Source organism: Anastrepha obliqua, chromosome 5 (assembly GCF_027943255.1).
Source record: "Anastrepha obliqua isolate idAnaObli1 chromosome 5, idAnaObli1_1.0, whole genome shotgun sequence".
NCBI classification, from domain to species: domain Eukaryota; kingdom Metazoa; phylum Arthropoda; class Insecta; order Diptera; family Tephritidae; genus Anastrepha; species Anastrepha obliqua.
Genome location: NC_072896.1, coordinates 42,863,550 through 42,878,891, shown reverse-complemented (window position 1 = coordinate 42,878,891; position 15,342 = coordinate 42,863,550). Strand labels below are relative to the sequence as shown.

The window sequence follows — 15,342 nt, the reverse complement described above, 5'->3', positions numbered from 1 at the left end:
ATATATCTATTGTCGAATATTCGTGCTTTCATCATTTAAATAAATAACATCGATCCGCTATTGCAGCGATTGTAAGTTATGCTATAATTGACAAAACTATACAACAATAAGTTAACAGAATTACATATTTCACGATGAGTACAAAATCAATGGCTTTACTATTCGATTGAAATAATTATCGAGCGTAGCTATGATTTCAAAAAATTAAAACATAAATGTTAAATCTTCCACATATCATAACAACATGTCTGAAATGACAGGTTGGACAAGCCAGTCGTCAAAGGGAACAATTTTGTCCTAATTCCTCCTGCTCAATGTGGCTTTTTAAAAGCCAAAATTTTAATGTTACCAAATTTTAAATTTTAAATTTAAGATTTATAAACAATAATGTTTATTGTTTTGATAAATTATTCAAAATTATAACTTTTTTACAACAAATTACAATTAAATTTTAATTAAGTAACTAATTGAACAACAACTTTTATTCAGTTTACTTGCTGAAAGAAATAATTTCAATACAAAATGCATTATTATAAAAAAATAAAAGTTGTAAAACAATTGCTCAACGCACATCCATACTTGTAAAAACTATGTATGTAAGTTAAAACTCCGAAAGTTTTTGAAATAAAATAAATAAAAATAAAAAAAATAAAATAAATTTTTTTTAGGAAGCTATGCCTCTTTATTATTTGACTGTCTAAAACGAAGTGACAATTTTATTTTTTTAAAACTAAAACTAAAGCTAAAGCTTTATTAGCGCGAAGTCGTTACCTCTGCTACCGTTTCAAGGGCAAGCGCGAATGCATTACCTACGGACGCGAATGCAATTTGATTCTAAGGAATTTGTGCTTGCCGACGTTGTGTCAGCAAAAAGCGTGGGAAACGATATTTATTTTTGTGCATTTTGAATTTGTTTCGTGTTAACAACCCCTCTCCTTGAATTCAAACGTCCTCGTTTGATGTACATACTTGAATAGTATAATTTTTATTGTTGAAAATACGAAATTTATTGCGAATTTTGTATGCTCTTTGCTTTCTAGCAAGTCAATGTATTTAATGTTTTTTATATTCATTTCTAATGAAAGAATTTTTTCGGTTCTATTTGATGTTGATTCAAGTTGTAGCACTGCTGGTAGTGGGTTATCTGTTGGGACTTCTTTGGAGCCAAAAGTTCTCTTCTCGATTTTTATTGTTACATTGTGGTGTCGTATTAAAAAAGTTCCTTTAAGATTAGTTGTTTCATTGTTTATTTGTACTGGACCATCAAATTGATTTAAGAATAATAGTCCTGCCGACATTTCTTCTATTATTGGAATATGTTGATTATTGATCTCGGTACAGTTTGGTACACGACTTTCTAGCAAATTGGCAATACACGTAATAAATATATACTAATTTTGTTAATTTTATGCAGGTCAAAAGTCGTGAGTACCAAACAACAATTAGAAAGGCGAATCCACAATTCGCAAAAGGGATTTGCACCAAAGTTCAGGCAGCAAAAAAATGGGAGGAATTTACAACGGAGCTGAATTGCTTGGGACCACCAGTGAGAACGGCAGCAAAATGGATTAAGCTTAATAATAGTTTTTTTTTTGTGATGTTTATAGAAATACATTTTTATTTTCCCTTGGCAGGTATGGGCTGAAACACGTAGAGGAACTGAAATACATATTTTTTTCGAATGACGAATAATTGAATAAAGAAAATGTATAACAAAAATAAAACAGAAACTGTGGCGTAAAGGTTTCTATTTAATACTTTTTAGATTTTTCTATAATATTCTCAAAATTTCATTTCTTATGTTTTCTACTTCTCCGTTATTTGACTCCACTTCAATATCTTCAGCATCATCGTACACAGTGGGTTGAGCAAGTCCTAGCATATCTTCATTACCAATACTCAATTGGTACGATCCCTGAGCACAAAATCGCAGAACTGTGTCTAGCTTTAAAATATTTGGAATCAATTTGGCTCGGGTGCACTGCTGCAACTGGTTTTCTGTACTGGACAGTAGGTTCACCAACGCCTCTTTAGATAATCTAAAGTTCTTTAAAAATCTGTAAGGAAATTTCTGTAATATTAAGTACGTCAACACATTTTAAAAATTCTAAATTTACTCAGTGGAAGCCATTTCTAGGGGGTTGGATGCGTCCCTCAACTGTTTTCTACTTCTAGCTAGTTCCACTAATCTTTCATCGTCCGATGAATCGTCGAACCACAACTTCGTTGTACTCATTTTCACAAAAAATACTTTTTTTAACTTTTAAAAATAATGTTAGCAAAGAATTTCAACATAATCGGTTTTTCTTTTATTTTGATTTGCTGTATCAGCTGAGAAAAAATTATCTATTGTAAATGCGTCGAGCGATCGAAATTCACAATAGTCCTAAAATTCGTTCGATCAGCACTTTCGACTACAGTCGAAGATCGAATGTTGCTCATAATAGGGGCCAATATATGTATACAGCTGTTAGTGTGTAGATCATCATGGCTCCGCGATTGAATAAAACCCGAATTTTTGAACATTTTAATGTGAAAGATGATAATATTGCTATATGCAATATTTGCAACAGCAGTTTAAAAACAAATAGATTGTTTAATCTAAAAAATCATTTAAGCAATGTACATAAAGCTAATATAATATTAGGGATGATGAAACTTCAAGCAGTTCTGGTAGTGGAATTGCTATATTGAACTGGTCACCGAGGAAAGTATTCCATTTAATGTGTTAGATTCTTAAAGTATGAAAAACATTATAGATTCCATCTGTCGTGGTTTGAGTAAAAAGAGCAACAAACCGTTTACCTTAAACAGCCGAAGTTGTAAAAGTGTTTTAAAACAAGTTGCAAATAACACAAGAGAGGAAGTCAAAAAAGAACTAAATAAGCGCTTAATATCATTAAAAATCGATAGTGCATCTCGTCTATCACGTGATATATTTGCTCTTAGTGCACAATATAATATATAAATAATTACAATATTCAATCAAGAATTCTCGGAATGGTAGAACTCAAGGGTGTTGCATCAAGTTCTTCCCGAAATATTGCTGCTAAAATTATAAAAATATTGAGCAAATATGGTGTCGGTCTTAATCAAGTTGTGTACATCACATCTGATAATGGGGCAAACATGATTAAATCATCAAAAATTTTATCGCACTGCAGCGTTTTAAAAGAAGATAGAGACGATGTAGATGAAGCCAATGACGTAGAAATGTTTAATGACACATTAAAAATACAAATGGGAGACATTGAGACATTGAGATTTGCCGCTGTGCAGCACATACTGCTCAACTTTGCGCATTAGACAGCACTAAAGATCCTGTGATAAAAAGTTATTTAATGAACTGCCGAAATTTGACCAAGTACATAAAAAAAAATTCCAACGGTTACCGTGAAATTTTTGAACATAGGACTAAGAATAAGTTCGTGCGGTTTTACAACAGATGGCGTAACTTGATTATTATTCCATCGATCCACATTTCCAAACATTCATTGGAGAGCTACTGTCGTAAGGCACAAACGTCAGTATAAGTTAAAAAAATTAGCCCTTCCTCAACTGGATTGCCCAACTAGATGGGAATCAACCTACAATATGATTAAAAACATATATAATTCTAAAGATGTATTAGTTAACATTGAGTCTGTAAAAAATAAATCGCAGGATGAAAACTTTGAGCTGAACGATGACTTATGGGCTTTTATAAAAAGTTACTATACAGTTTTTGAACCACTTCAAAAAACTATTATTAAATTTCAAGCAGAAGCCTTCCATTATGGTGATTTCTATGCACAATGGCTAAGATGCAAACTTTTAACAGAAAAAATTTTGCAAACACATGATGATTCGTTGTCTCACACAATTGGAAAAAATCTGCTTCGCAACATTGAAATTAGGACGTCCAAGTTGCTAACAAATGATAGTCTAAACGCTTGTTTATTGTTGGATCCACGTTTCAATCACACCTTAACAGCGGATAAAAGAGCAGACGCAATCACCTATTGGAAAAAACTTTATGACAGGCTAAAAGTAATGGGATGCATTAAATCCGACAAAACAAATTCGTTCAATAACACATCAGTCAGATTGAATGAAGAGCAACGCGAAGATGAAGACGAATATATAAATGCATACCTTTGCCAAAACTTGGAGGCCAGAAATGACGATGACATCGATGTATACAGCAAAATTGAAAATTTGAAATTATCTTTTCAAAGAATCAGCACAAACCTACTCGAATTCTGGAAAGAGAGGCAATTCGCTGATCCGGAACTGTATGCGCTCACTAATATAAGTTATCGACTGCAGGCCACGACTTGTAAAAATGATTTTAAGTTTCAACTGAACCTGCTTGTTTTATTTGATAATGTCTTATATATTGTAGTACAAAATTGCTTACTTGCTAATACAATTTGCTTACTTACTATTACAATTTGCTTACTTACTAAATTCTTATTTTGCTACAATTTACAATGAAATTGCTTACCGTGTTAACTTATATGCTTTGCGGTACCTCCAACGCAGGTAATTACTTAGAGTCAAAATCAAAAGCTAGTTAAAAATAATTTTTTTAATATCTAAAAAACGAGCAGAGTTCTAATTTCTCACTCGCGGTTCAAACATGTACATATGTATGTGTACTTAAATTTGTATTTCTTTAATTTTTTTATCACCCATGATTGAGACGAGCCAAAATATTTTGCTTTGCTCATGTACATACCTACATATGAACACAAAAATATTTTGGTAGTGGCTGTTCTCATACATGATAAGGCCGTAAAAATATGTGCAAAACAAGCGATGACAGGCAAATATCAAACAACAAACATCCATACACACACACATAAATACATATGTATTAGCAATCTTTAGGAATGTACACATTTCTATATACATACATATGTATGCATATTGTCATTCCCCTTTTGGTCTTTTGGTCAACTCATACGTGATTAATTTGGTTACCATTGAAAGGGCATTTTCATCCCTAAAGTTGATACTAACGGATAACCGCAACCGACTGGGCCAGGACATCCTAATTGTTAAGCTAAACCCGATGTATTTAGATAAAGCAGTTAACGCTTTTTTAACATATCGCTAATTTCCGCCCACGCCCCAACGGAAGAGAAGGACGATGCGACCAAAGATTCTTTCTATGAGCGCCTGGAACGTTCCTATGAGCGCTGCCCCCGCCACGACATAAAAATCGTGCTTGGCGACTTCAACGCCAGGGTGGGAAAGGAGGGAATTTTTGGTCCCACAGTCGGAAAATTCAGCCTGCACTACGAAACATCCGGTAACGGACAGAGGCTGATCGACTTCGCCGGGGCCCGAAACATGGTAGTCTGCAGCACCAGATTCCAGCATAAGAAGATTCACCAAGTCACCTGGCTGTCTCCTGATCGAAAAACACGAAACCAGATCGATCATGTTGTGACAGATAGAAGACACGCTTCTAGTGTATTAGATGTACGTACGATCCGAGGACCCAACATCGACTCGAATCACTACCTTGTTGCAGCCAAACTGCGCACACGCCTCTGTGCAGCAAAAAACGTGCATCTACCTACGCCAAGAATGTTCGACATCGAAAAGCTGCAATCACAACAGACAGCTAGAAGATTCGCCACTCGACTCTCACTCCTGCTCTCAGAGAGTACTGCCCAACAAACCGGAATCCACGAACAATGGAGCAACATTTCTCGTTCTCTATGTACCGCCGCCGAAGAAGAAATTGGATTCCGGCGAGCCCGAAAAAACAATTGGTACGACGAGGAATGTCATGCTGCCGCAGAAAGAAAGGATGCCGCCTATAGAGCCACGCTGCGGTCGGGTGCAACGCGAGCCATGTGGGATCGCTACAGAGAGCTGAAAAAGGAAGAGAGACGTATTATCCGAAAGAAGAAACGAGAGACCGAAATACGTGAGTGCGAAGAGCTTGAGATGCTGGCCAACAGGAACAACGCCCGAAAATTCTACCAGAAAGTTCGGCGGCTTACAGAAGGTTTTAAGACCGGGGCGTTTTCTCGTAAGAACAAAGACGGCGAACTGGTGACTGACGTACAGAGCAACCTTAAATTATGGAGGGAACACTTCTCGAACCTATTAAACAGTGACAGCTGCGCATGTCACCGAGAAAGTGAAGATCCCGATACCCCAATCGTTGACGACGGAATTGTCGTTCCGCTACCCGATCATGACGAGGTGAGAATAGCGATAACGCGGCTAAAGAACACGACGGACTGCCGGGTGAGTTATTCAAACATGGCGGCGAGGAGCTGGTATGGTGCATGCATCAGCTTCTATGCAAAATATGGTTGGATGAAAGCATGCCTGCCGATTGGAATTTAAGTGCGCTCTGCCCAATCCATAAGAAGGGCGATCCTGCAATTTGTGCCAATTACCGCGGGATTAGTCTTCTAAATATCGCCTATAAGGTTCTAGCGAGCGTATTGTGTGAAAGGCTGAAGCCCACCGTCAACCAACTGATTGGACCTTATCAGTGTGGCTTCAGACCTGGAAAGTCTACCATCGACCAAATATTCTCAATACGCCAAATCTTGGAAAAGACCCAGGATCAGGAGGAAGATGAAGAATATGACGAAGATATTGAACTTGATGTGATTACTTCTGACGAAGAATATATTAAAATAGAAGAAAAGTAAGTTCAAACAAGTTTTTCTTTCTTCTTAGAACACATATATGCAGTTTAAAAATGTACCTAAGCCATTTTGGAAGGGAATTATCCACCCAGACAAATTTAATATAAAAACAAAGAAATAATTTAATTAATTTTAAATAAATACTTATTGTTTAAGAATGCACAAATTCGCGAAATAAATGAAATATATGGAAACACAAATTTACTAATATATATTATAAACTGTCAAATTATTTTAAAGATCATGTTCAGGGCGGAGGTGTAGGCGTAATCGAATGAAAAAATAAACAAAAACCTAAATTCTACTTTAATCTACGTGATTGACCTCAAAAATTTTAGTCATTATCTTTAAATTTGTGATTCATGCCAAAAAAAAAATTAAAAAAACCCCATAGTGCTTTGTTCAAGTAAACAAACGTTAAGAAATAATGAAATTAAAGGAGTGCCATGAGTTTTGTGAAATTTGTATTTCTACCAAATGCGGTTTCGGGGCTGAGGTTGCATTCGCCGAGAACTGCATTATAAAACGTATGTATTTGTAGGAAATGTCTACAGTTTCCTTCGATACTCGGCTTGAAGAAGTCGGTTTTAAAATACAGTGCAGAGTTACAGAGTTACAGAGTTTTCTGTAACAGTAACATATTTTTGGAAATAGTTTTAATTTGGACCTAACAAAACATGGGATTTGTTAAAAATATATTAGCACTTATTACTTGTGGTTTGAGTGTTTTGGGTTCGGTTGCAGTAGGTAAGATGTGTGGTGTAAAATCTTCTGAAGCAAATTCATACTTGGAACTGTGATGTTTTATTTATAGCCTTATCAATAAAAATGTTTATATGCTTGTGTAATTTATATGTTTTAATTTGTGTGTGCGTATGTTAGTATTTCATTTTTCCCTCTTCTGTTTCTTTGAATTTGAATTTTCATATAAATAAACTTGTAAACAATTGCACCTTGCCGAGGTTGACCTATAGTTGAATTCGTGGAAGTATAGACAAAAGTTTCTTCGAATATATTTGCTAAAAAAATATATCTATCAAGGCTCGGTCAACCTCGGTGTACTTCATACTTTTATGGCCGTAGACAAAACAGTTGGATTTTTACTTGTTATTTGAGCTTTAAAATTTTATAAACATGTATTTTAGTGTCTCGACCCTTAAGTGTGAGAACGATCTTCGTAGTGCTTTTCTTGTTATTGGATTGATGTGTCTCTAATAAACCCGCATCTGATCCCAATGTATTCCAAGTGTAGTGTATTTCTATTACTGAGCATTAGCAAAAGAGTAATTATTTTGTAATGAAGAGATGGAGCAAAACCAATGTGACTTTAGTCCTGGTAAGTCTATCATCGACCAGATTTTCGTAATATGCTAAACTTTAGAGAAGGCCTTAGAAAAACAATGAACACAAATTACCAATTACCGATTTTAAAGTCAGCTAAAATCGCGGCCACTGTAGCCGAATGCGTGACTACCATTCGGTAGTACCACAGGTTCGAAACCCCGAATATGATACATAATTTGGGGAAAAATATCAAGACGTACACCGTAAAAACAGCGCGCGGAGGCATTTTGCCGAGAGTAAACGCGAAAAAAGAAAATCAGTAATGGCTTTCAAACGTAATAGTGTGATTGCATTATATTTGGCTGGAAAATCACAACCAGCGATTGTTCGTGAACTCGAGCACCTTAAAGTAAATAAAGTTTTTGTTTATCGCTTCATTACTCGTTACAATGATACTGGTAGCTCCGCGAAACATCACGGAGATGGTCATCAAAAAACTGCAACGTCCCGTGAAATTATTCAAGAAGTGAAGAAGCGAATTGAGCGAAATCCCCGACGAAGTACTAATAAAATGGCGAAAGAACTGAAAATATATAATATAAAATATATATATATAAAATAGTAGTGGCCGTCACATAGTGAAAAAGGATCTCACAGTCAAGCCTTACAAGATCCAAAAGGCGCCGCATGATCTCACACCAAACCAGCAACAAGTCAGACTTGAGAGAACGAAGGAGTTGCTTCGCTTGGCCGAAAGCGGTGAATTTCCCAACATTAAGTTTACCGACGAGAAAATTTTTCGTAAACTCCCAAAAAGATAGAGTTTATTTGACCGACCGTTCTCACGATAATTTCAGTCATCGATTGGCCACCAGGAGGCAGCAGCCGCTGTAACCGCAGATGGGCGCTCTTCAATCGTTTTCATCGAACCTGGTGTCAAGGTAAATGTGAAATATTATCGAGAAAGTATTGTGGAGAATGCTTTGAAGTCGTGGGCAGACAAACATTTCGGTGGCAGACCATGGACGTTTCAACAGGATTCGGCAAAGCTCGAGTGAACTAAGAATGGCTAAAAATTTGCATTGTTTTCGCATATTTTTTACTTTGAATTGAAATAAAAAAATTTTCAAAACTAAATGTTTGGCCCTTTTAATTGATTACACTTCTACTCAAGAAACGAGTTACGCTAAACTCATGAGTAAGGTCCAAAGAATATCCTTTTTATGCATATCTGATGCTTTAAGGATTAGCCAAACAATTCGCTGGAAGTGTTAATCCACCTGCCTGCACTAAATCTTGTAGGGAAACACGTGGCCGTGTCCTTAGCGCTTAGACTTAAGGGGGGACCCTCATTTATCGGGTCAAAAAAATCGATTTTTTGGAAATAATTTTAATCTATTCTACAACTATTTAAGAATATACTTTCAAAATTTCAAGTCGATATCTGTATTTTTGAAGGAGTGACAAAATTTTTAACAATACGCGACGGGTGGCCTGATCGCCTGTATCCAAAACTTTAAACGCGTTTTTCTCGAAACATCATTTTTCGATTTTGTGTACACAATTGAGAACGCTGTATTGAACCAATCAGGCTTTACAATAGCTCATTTTAAAGATAATTAAATTGTTTTGAATGTGACTTTAAGTGTTTTTTTAAAAAAAAAGATTTTCATATTTTTTTGTAATTTTAAAGTCAATTTTTATGCATGAAAAATCACTTTTAACATAAAACTGGGTAAAAAATATCAATTTCGACATTTTTTTTTAAATCAAAATGTCACATCGAAGGTATTATCCTAAAGTTTAAAAAAAAATTTGTTTTTTTTATTTCAGAAAAAAATTCAGAGCGCTAGAATGTACACAGATAGAATGAGGTGCCATGGACGAGGTGTATATTTCCATACTTAAAATGTTTTTTTTCTTCTCCGAAAATTTTTGTAGACAGTCAAGACATTTATTAAAGTACTTTATGAATTACAAAACGTTTGAAGTTATTTTACCTGAGAAAAAAATTCCCAAAAATTATGCATTTTTCGACCGTCTAAATGAGGGTCCCCCCTTAAAAGTATGGCGCTATGGAAAGACCAGCAGTTTGGCCACGCCTCAATTCTCATCATCTCAGTTCTCTCATCTGAATGGTCAGAAACAAGAAATGGACTCCTCTATTCATAGACTCACCTTCGACAAACTCTTCAATAACGACATACCGTCAAGATAAGAGCGGCAAATATCAAGAGGAAAAGTGGAAAAGAGGAACGCGAAGCAATTAGGACTTGAACTAACTGTTCGACCACCAGACCACTGCAGCTACGTCTATCAGGCAGAAGTTCTAGCTATAAATGGAGTGGCTACGTACATATCTAAAAAGGCTAAAGCCCTAAATTGGTATCGTATTCAAGGTCAGCCTTATTTGGGTTCCGGCGAATAGAGAAATTAGGGGAAATTGGAACCCCGATGAGCTAGACAGGAAAGGTACTACTCTTCAACTGCTTAGTGATAGAAGAACTGTTGGGAAACAGCGTTTACAAAAGTCACATACAGTTCAAAAACAATTTAATTTAGCGTGAAAACTTTACTTAATCCTATATATTGTTGCTGTTTAGTATTTAGTTGATCCGCCGTTAGCATCAATAATTTCTTGACTTTGTCAGTTCTGCAGACGTTATACTGTTCCTAACTTCTATCATGCGCTCTTTGAGTACAACACTACAAGAAACCTGATTGTTTCCAACTTTCCATCGGTGCCAAATATATAATATAAAACTTTTATTCATTAGTAAACACAAATATCCATCCTCTTTTTTTATGTGCTTGCAAATTCCAAGAAAAGTTTGCAGTTTTTTTCAGAAATGATAGGCTTTTTGCGTGGTGTACTGTTGTGGAAATCGTTATTGTTCAAAGTTTCTCGAATTGCTCTTAGGTGGCCACGCTTATCTGATGTATTTTCTCAAGAGAGAGAAAAATATCCAAAAAGGTACATGAACGCAAAACCAGTAACAATTTGTAAGTTTGACGAACAGCTGATTAAATTGTTGGCAGGAAAATTCATTTTGAAACAATTTTCATTTGATCTACCTCGTATTAAATTAAAAGTATAAACACAATAATTTCTTCCACTTCATCATCGCTGTCAGATGAAGAAAATTAATAAAAAAGATGTTTAAAGTTTTTATTAATCAATAATATATTTTTCTTCATTATTTACAATGTCTTCCCAACGTTTAGGCAAATTTTTAATTCCCTGCTCAAAAAATTATTTGTCCTTGGAGCCAAAATACGCTTCGATATCCCTTTTTATAGCTTCTTTTGAGGAGTAGTTCTTGTTGCTCATATGGGATTGAAGTCCACGGAAAAGGTGATAAACACAAGGTGCAATATTCGGAGAGTATGGTGGATGCGGCATTAGCTCCCATACGAGCTCGTTCAGCTTGCCTAATGTTAGCCTTGCGGTATGAGGTCTTTCGTTGTCGTCGAAACAAAACTTTGCGTCAATTCACCAAAGACGGTCGATTTTTTTTAAGTGCCTCATTAAGGTTTGATAGGTGATGGGAATAATAGTCAGCAGTTATCGTCTAGTTTGGTTCCAGAAGTTCATAATAAACAATACCGGTCATATCCCACCAAATAGACAGGAGAATCTTCTTGGGGTGAATGCCATCTCTAGGGGTCGGGGTCGGTTCTGGTGTCTCATCTTTATCTAACCATTAGCGTTTGCGAGCAGGATTATTGTAAAGGACCCATTTTTCATCAGCAGTAACGATACGGTTCAAAAAACTTTCATTTTCAAGCCATTGCAGCAGCTGAGAACACACATTCACTCTCTGCTCAAAGTTGGCGACGGAAAGTCTATGGAGAACCCATTTTCCCAGCTTTGAAACCTTTCCCAACTGAACCAGGTGCCTGTGAACTGTTCCATGCGATGAATTTAACCTCTGAGCTATCATATCGACTGTCAAATTTTGCTCAGCTTCCACGAGTTCGAGCAAGGCGTCGGAGTTAAAGGCTTCAGGACGTAATCACCGAAATTTTCCTCGAAATTGTTCGTAAATTTATTAAAAATGAACCGAAATCATCATGGAAATTCATGGAATCGTAGTTGAATATCTCTAAAACATCAATTTATCGCGTTTTAACTGATCATTTGGACTTACGAAAGGTCTGTGCACGTTTCATTCCGCAAAAGTTAACTGATCACCAAAAATTGTTAAGAATTCATCACTCAAAAGACCTCATTAATGAGGCGAGAAAAGACGCGAACTTCCTTTACAACATTTGAACTGGTGATGGAACATGGTGTTTCCAACACGAATCTGAAATTAATCGTCAAAGTGCCGAATGGAAGGCTCCAGATGAGCCACCTCCCAAAAAATCGTGTTTGGAGAAGTCAAAAATCAAGTCGATGCTCATTTGTGTTTACGATTCGAGGGAGTTGTCCACAAGGAGTTCGTGCCAACGGGCCAAACCGTCAATGGAATTTTCTATCTTGGCATTCGTCGAATTCGCCATGAATACCGCGGAGGAGGAAGCTGGCGCTTATTGCATGATAATGCACCATCGCATCGATCCACTCTTGTGACTGATTTTCTGGCTAGAAATCGCATTTTAACCATCAATCACTCACCGTATTCGCCTGGTATGGCTCCCTGTGACTTCTATCTATTCGGAAAATTGAAACTGGCCATGAAAGGAAAAGGTTTTGCGTCCGCAGAGACCATCCAAAAGGCGTGTACCGCAAAACAGTGTATCGAGGCCAGAGGGGACTATTTTGAATAAACAAACTCGAAGTTATCAAAACAAATCTCCTGTCGTTTCTGTTGTATCTCAGACTTGTTTATTTTGGACTTCACCTTGTAGTTATATCTGTATATTTAAATGTTTATAAGCTCAGTGTGAACATATACACACATACATGTATATAAGCATTCAAATTGCAAAAAGTTTCTGACTGAAATCGCGGCCAACCGTGTGGATACATCGAGTGAAACAAATGAATCAAAAGATCGTTTTTTTTTATTATTATTTTACATATTATTATTATTATTTTAATGTGATAGCGGTGGTTCTCGTACCCCTTTATCAATTCCCGCGCTTTAAAAAGAATTTCATTTTTATTGTAGTTGCCAGAAGTTATAATTTTTTAGCAGGAAATGATCATATACTTTTTAGTGTTACTATCTCCCTAAGAGTGAACTTTTTTTTTGACAAGTTTACTATATTTAGTCAGAGGAATATGGGGTTGTATCTTTTATTTCAATTTATAACTTTACATCTCTATATTTATATCACGGCAGAGTCTGTCTACTACTTCAAAAATGCTTAACCACATACATATGTACTTAATTGGTTTATTTTATATTTAAACAGAAACAACTTATGGAGCCTGTCAGACACCAAACAGAACACCTGGTGATTGCGTGGTAATACAATCTTGCACTGTTCTATATACCTTGGCTTTAAAACCTAATTTGAGGAATGATGAATTAATATTTTTACAAAGCAGTCAATGCGGGACGATTGGCAAAAATCCACTGGTATGTCCATTCAAAGACAATTATAAAATAAAAAAATAGTACTAGTTTTAGAGTAATGTTCTATTTTATTATTATTTGAATAGGTGTGCTGCCCTAAGCCTACTAATATACCTCAAAATCCACCTAGTGTCAAAACATCAGGTAACTACATATATTTACATATATTCGCATATGCATTAACTTCTACTTTAAAGGGTGATTTCAAATTGAAATAAAACAACAAAAATTCATATTGATTGGGCAATCTTTATTATTTTTGTGTAGAACCATTCATGGCATTTAGTTTTTAAAGATAATCACTTTCAAATGAATAACTTTAGTAATCTTGGCTTCCAATGCCTCAATCAGAGCTGGATTATTCATAAATCATTTAGGCTTTACATAAATTCCACAAATAAAAGTCCAAAGGTGGCAATTTAAGCCCAAATAGGGCAATTTTGCTTATTGACCTAGCCATTAAGCCCAAAATGGGCCTCTTCGCTGAGTTGGCCTGAGGGCGCGATGAACACTTTTCACAGAGCGCCGATTTTCGTAATATAATTTTAGTCATACAGCCAAGCCCAAAAGACCACGGTGGTCTCAGGGTATTATGGCAAAAAAATAATAAATAATATTACTTTTTTATTATTTTTTGATTGGCTGATGTTTTGTAAAATTAATTGTGTTCAATTCAAAGAAAATTATACGAGAGCTTCTCACGAATAAGTTCTAAGTATTCATTAAGTATTTTATTCACTATCTGAAACTTAATTTCACAAAATTTCGTTTGCTAAGACTGTTTATTCTAATATATACATTCTGTCAAAAAAGTACCGGCAATTGTTCAATAAAACGCAAAATAATTGTTTAATCATCAAAATTTATTTTCTCGCCCTCAAAAGACGCTCCATTCGAAGCAATTCACATATGCCCACTATTAGTCCAGTCATCAAAGCACCTTTTAAACGCGTTTGAAGATATCTTCTTCAGCTCCTTCAGCGAATTCTCTTTAATGGCCTCTATCGACTCAAAGCGGCGTCCACGGAGTGGCAATTTAAGTTTTGGTAAAAGGAAAAAGTCACAAGGGGCTAAATCCGTCTGTTCGATGAAATTTGTCGAGTTTTGGTAAAAAAAAAATGTTTACAATATGAATCTTGTGAGACGGTTTTCTTTCCACAAATTGGGCCGCTTCCTACGCACATTCTCTCTCAAACGTCGTATAACTTCCCAATAACATTATTTATTTACCGTGGAACTATTCAACGAATTCCCAGTCAATACCTGTTATGATGCGCTGGATAAACCTGTGGTCCGAATTCACTTGCTCAAGCATGTCCTCAGCCACCTTCTTTCGATGAATTTTTTTAAAGGAATTCAACTCTCTTGGAACGTGTCGAGCAGCCACGCGTCTTGGCGTCTCATACCCAATTGATGATGTAAAATGTTACGAATTGATTCGTGAGACACGCTAAGGTCACGAGCTACCTCCCTGGAACTTAAATGATGGTTTTCCAGCACCATTTCCTTGACGCGTGTTTTCAAATGGACAATTCCTGATATTTTTTTGACAGAATGTAAATAATTAACCGATATGAGTAAAAATTTATGAAGTTGGCCAACATTTTTTGAAATGCGATTTTGAATTATTTTATATGGAAAACTGTGTCTTACATATCTACTTCGTACTTTTCAATAAGTGTAGATTAACAGTAAGTCCAGTGCTCTTACGGAGCATGCTGTTTTTATACAAAATAGAAAGGAGGGGCCCTCCATTTATTGGCCCAGAGCCATTTTGTGATCTTGGAAAGAGTAACTTCTCCTCTGTTATAGAGGAAGTAGAGGACGATACTGGGACAATCTAAAGGGTTTATCGCAATCAAAATCAA

The 15,342-nt window shown here is 35.9% G+C and overlaps 1 protein-coding gene across 1 annotated transcript in view; it reads left to right on the top strand.

The window, feature by feature from the left end:
* Positions 1–7,234: 7,234 nt before the first annotated feature.
* LOC129248118 (serine protease easter-like) overlaps positions 7,235–15,342 on the top strand; it is a 62,183-nt gene continuing 54,075 nt past the window's right edge. Inside the window, exons 1-3 of the mRNA XM_054887556.1 lie at positions 7,235–7,409; positions 13,311–13,477; positions 13,561–13,618. Of these exons, the coding sequence (XP_054743531.1) occupies positions 7,340–7,409; positions 13,311–13,477; positions 13,561–13,618 (295 nt within the window). The 5' untranslated portion in view covers positions 7,235–7,339. The remainder of the gene's footprint in view (positions 7,410–13,310; positions 13,478–13,560; positions 13,619–15,342) is intronic.